The 5119-nt window shown below is 37.1% G+C and overlaps 1 protein-coding gene across 1 annotated transcript; it reads left to right on the plus strand.

Moving 5' to 3' along the window:
* Positions 1-358: 358 nt before the first annotated feature.
* Positions 359-2302, plus strand: LOC149544679 (strigolactone esterase D14-like). Its single transcript, XM_089796428.1, has 2 exons — positions 359-726; positions 1822-2302. The coding sequence occupies exons 1-2, from the start codon at positions 392-394 to the stop codon at positions 2246-2248; spliced, it is 762 nt and encodes a 253-aa protein (XP_089652554.1). The 5' UTR covers positions 359-391; the 3' UTR covers positions 2249-2302.
* The last annotated feature ends 2817 nt before the right edge of the window (positions 2303-5119 follow it).

The raw sequence follows: 5119 nt of genomic DNA on the forward strand, positions 1-5119 counted from the left end.
AGTTCTCCTTAATCACTCTTGTGCTGTGAGTGACTCAACATGGCCATTTTCACGTTTTCGTTATTTTTCTTTGCATTCAGTATTTGTATGAATGTTTTACTAGTTTTTGGATTTTTTCTTTTGAATTTTAATTGTGTGTAAGTTTAGGCTTAAATGTATGAGATGTCATTCTATTATCCTTTTGCTAGAAAATGTGATGGCAGATCATAGAATGTAATCTGAAATATTGATGCAAGATCTTTCATTAGATGATAGAAAGAATCTAATTTGACGTTGTTTTACATTATTCACTATTCATTAGATGTATTTCTCCACTAGTGTTGCAGGCATCATACATTGTGAAGGATTGGAAGCAAAACAAAGTGTATTAGATGCCTTCAATGTAAGGGTTATGGGTTCTGGTAATACTACTTTGGTTCTATCACATGGGTATGGAACTGATCAGTCAGTATGGCGGAAGATATTACCATACTACTTGGAAAAGGACTTGAAGGTCATAACATTTGATCTGGCCTTTGCAGGGGCTGTGAATTGTTCTAATTTTGATTTCAACAGCTATAAGTCCTTGGATGGATATGCTTGTGATGTCTTGCTTATTCTTGATGAGCTCAACGTTGATGAATGTGTGTTTGTGGGTCATTCCATGTCTGCCATGATTGGTTCTATTGCTGCTATCAAGAGACCAACCTTGTTTAAGCAGTTGATACTGTTGGAAGGCTCTCCAAGGTGAGTATATTGTTATTGTTCTGAAACAGTAAATTTATTATGAACGTGTTATGTTCTAAAATAGCATGTTTCAGGTGGATATATTGTTATTATTATGAAATAGCAACTTTAAGGTGCATATATTGTAGTTAGTGTGGAACAACAGCCTTATTTTGTTGCTCTATTACTTAGTCAATACCCACATTGACTGCACTAGCTGTCATAAGGCTCCATTCAGGTAACAAGCCATGCATAGAGGAATTAATACTTTCTAAATTTAGTATAGTAAATTGTTCTTATTTTCAATCATTAATGTTTTAGATCATATTTTATGATCTATTATAGTTATGAATTAAATCCGAGAAGATAATTATTACCATTAACTGCTAAACAATGTTCATCATATTTTATCTAAACTGGTATGTGCATAAACTGTTAGAGATTGTTATAGAAATATTTTAAATAATTGTTATGATTAAATGAGTTGGAGCGAGAGAAGAGGATCAGATGATGTTCTTTATAAAAATTTCAAATAATTTGTTATAGCTATTGAATTAAATCTGAGAAGATAATTATTACCATTAACTGCTAAACAATGTTCATTATATTTTATCTAAACTGTTATGTCCATAAACTGTTAGAGATTGTTCTAGATATATTTTAATAATTGTTATGATTAGATGAGTCGGAGCGAGAGAAGAGGATCAGATGATGTTCTTTATCAAAATTTCAAATAATTATAAATAGATGAATTTGGGACCCGAGAAGAGAATAGTGACCATATTTAAATATTGTTTTTAAATTGTTAGGACTAGATGAGCTATAATTAGAGAAGAGAATTGCTTAGGATATGAGCTTTCCCAGTCTTCCAAATTGTAATGACTGGTCTCTAGCTAAGGAGAATTAAGAAAGTGGATTATTTTATTTTCAAGAAGGAGATAGATCATATGGGTCTTATGGATCTAAGAAAAAATGGATAAATGTATTAATGTCTTATGGGTTTTATGAAAAGACACAATCATCATTCTCCAAAGTTTTACAATTACATAAAGATCCTATGAAAGAATGTATTCATATTCTTAATATTTACTTTTCCTTCTTGTTTTGATTGGATAGGTATTTGAATGCTCCTGGATATGAAGGTGGGTTTGATCAGTCAAACATAGCTCAGCTTTTGCGTGCCATGAAATCAAACTACACTGCTTGGGCTACGGAGTTTGCTCCCACAGCAGTGGGTTCAGAGTTTCATGGTGCAGTTGATATGTTCAGGAAGACATTGCTGGCAATGAGGCCAAAGATTTCTTATTTTGTAGTAAGACAAGTGTTATTGAGTGATGAAAGGAGCATCCTAAGAAGAGTCAAGGTACCATGCTTCATTATTCAAAGCAAGAATGATAGTATAGTTCCTCTTTCTGTTACAGAGTACATGAAAACACACCTTGGGGGAAAGGCAGGTGTTAAAATACTTCAAACTCATGGACATCTTCCACAGCTTACTGCCCCTCATCTTCTCATCAGGGCACTTGAACTCCCTCTGTATTGATTTACATTCTGAAAAATTGAACTATAAGCCATAAAATAATAGAAAAGATTATAATTTGTGGCTTAAGTGAACCTTTACGTGTAAGGAGGTTTTTTTTTTATGTTCAACTGACACCTGTAGGCTGTATCTTGTGTCAGAACGCAAGTTTTTAATGTTGCACTATGTGTAGGCAAGTTTTTAATGTTGCACTGAAACCTGTATGCTGTATCTTATGTCAGAGTGAAAGCTTTCCATGGAATGAAATTATTTAATCCGATAGAGACATGAGCATTCCTCATAAATTTTGGCTAGGCTGTCAAGCTCTGAACTGGTGAAACTTAAAAGCCAAGTTAAAAGAATTTTTTAAATGCTTCTGACAACCACTAATATATTTGTAATTCCAAGTACTCAAAAATGTTTTCTTGATTCAGAAGCCAAGGATGCATAGCCTGAGTGTTCCTTCTGTTTGGTTACACAATAAACATTGTCTCCTCCCTTAAATTCGCCGTACCCACCGAACCTGTAAAGTGTTAATGTGTCTTTGGTTGTTACATGAAAATAAGTGAAACGAATAGGAATTCGTTAGAGCATTGAATTTAATTTTTCGAAATCTTAGGGGTCCGATGATGTGTTTATAAAACTGTATTGAGATGACCAGTTATTAATGTCTATGTACAAAATGAATGTTGAATAGTGGTTTTTATTTACATTTTAATGATTGAATAATATTAATAAGTAGCATATTCAATAATATGCTGAGTGAGAATGAGAAGTTCAATGTTTATCTGATTGTTTATATTTGAGTAGTTATATGTATTTGTTTTTTATCATTAAAAGTAGCAAGAGGGTGCTGGTTCATGTAACAAAATTAGTGTATTATAGCACATTAACGGTACTAGAAAGTTAAAAAAAATTCTTTCCATCGGCTCCCCCTAGGGCTTCTGCGTCTAGCTTCGGCTCTCGCTAGGGCTTCTTCGTCTAGCTTCTGCGTCTGGCTTCAGATCCTGCTAGGGCTTCTACATCCGGCTTCAACTCCCGCTAGGGCTTCTGTGTCCAACTTTGACTCCTGCCTCTAGCTTCTGCGTTCGGCTTCGACTCCCACGTTCGACTCTTACATTTGGCTTCAACTCTTGCATTTGGCTTTATGGCGACAACTCCGACTTCCAGTCCTGATGTGGTTTTTGTTGCAACTTTTCAGGCTAGGGCTTCTCCTATTTTCGATGGGGATATTTGTTCCCTGAGAGTTGTGGGCGGTTTGGCCATTTCCTATGCTGATGTGGTTGCCTATGAGGCTAGTCTTGGTGGTCAGGTTGTGCATCCAAAGACTCATGTTTTTGTGCTTGTTACAGTAACCCTGTGATTATTCTTGACTCTAGTATTGTTGATGAGATTTCTACTCAACTGGAGGACTACTCCTCTATTGCTGCCATATTTCATTTTAGGGGTTTTTGGTCCTCTTTCTTGGATTTGCATGCTTGGATTTCCAAATTTTGGGAGCCTTTAGTTTCAAGTATGGTTCAGATTTTCCCTGTGACAAAGGGTTTTTTCATTATGAAATTTGCTTCTATGGAGGATCGAAATGTCATCCTAAGGCATGGTTTCCCTTGGGAGGAGAGGTTCCCCTTGATGTCTAAACCTTTGTATGCAGGTTTTGATATGTCTACTGAATCATTTAACAAGATTCCTTTGTGGGTAAGGCTGCCTAACCTTCCCCTTCACTTATGGATCAAGTTAGTTTTGGAGGCTATGGGGGATGCCCTAGGGGATTTTTTGATGGTTGAGTCTACATCTTGCAATGTGTTTCGGACGACATATGCACACATCCTTGTGGAGGTAGATTTATCTAAGGGGCTCCCAAAAATGATTAAATTGGTCTCTCCTAGTAGCTCTTGGAATCAGCTTCTTGATTATGAGGGAATCCCATTTAGATGTTGGGTATGCCAAAAGGCTAGCCACCCCTCAGCGAGATGCTCCACTAGAAAGGTTAGATTGAATAAGTCACTTTATTGGTGGAAGAGGGTTTTGGATGATCACTAGTCTGTTCGGAAAGCTCCCTCTATTGGGGATGGGTTGGGTGCTTCTTCTTAAGATACTTTGAAGATGGATTCTTTTGTTGTTCCGCATGTTTCCCCTACAATGGTGGCTAATACTATTGTCTCTCTTGCCCTGGCTGCTGGTTCGCCTCTAGATTCTATTGTTCTGATTTCTAGTGTGGATTCTATTGCTATTTTTGTTAGTCTATCCACTCCTTTGGCTCCTTCTATGGTGGCAGCTGGTCCATCTCTCTCGATTTCTAGTATGGACTTAGCTGATGTCTCTGTTATTCCGTCCACTCTTGGCATATTGATGGTGGATTCACCTTTGGCTCCTTCTATGGTGGTAGTTGGTTTGTCTTTGGATTCTGTTGTGCTATTTTCTAGTGTTTCTAAGGCGGCTCCTCCCCTAGTTCCTTTTTAGGGTGTTGTTGCTTCATCTCAGGTTTCTATTGTCACTTCCTCTTTTGTGACCTTTTCCCTAGCTTTGGGGGTTTTAGATTCTAGTTGTGATGGTGCTGATTTACAATGGCAGAAGGTTGCTGGTTTTGTGGAGGATGGATGGACCACAGTAAAAGGAACAAAGGTCAAGCCCTCCAATCCCTCTTTTGATATGGCATTACGGTTCAATTTGGATTTCTTGGCTTTTTGCTTGTTGTCCTTTGTAGTGTCCCCTAGCTCTTTTGGCCAGTAGTTCTTTGTAGTGTGTCTCACGATGTGGTTTTAGGAGCCCGGTCAAAACCTATTTTTATGGTTGTAGTGTTCTTTTTTATATGTGTTGAGACCTTGGTCACCTTTTGTTTGGTGACTTGTTCTACCTTGAGTTGTTGTTTTGTGTAGGGTTATAGGAACCCTTAAA

This window comes from Cupressus sempervirens, chromosome 8, assembly GCF_028749045.1.
Source record: "Cupressus sempervirens isolate cs-2001-9-10 chromosome 8, ASM2874904v1, whole genome shotgun sequence".
NCBI lineage: Eukaryota > Viridiplantae > Streptophyta > Pinopsida > Cupressales > Cupressaceae > Cupressus > Cupressus sempervirens.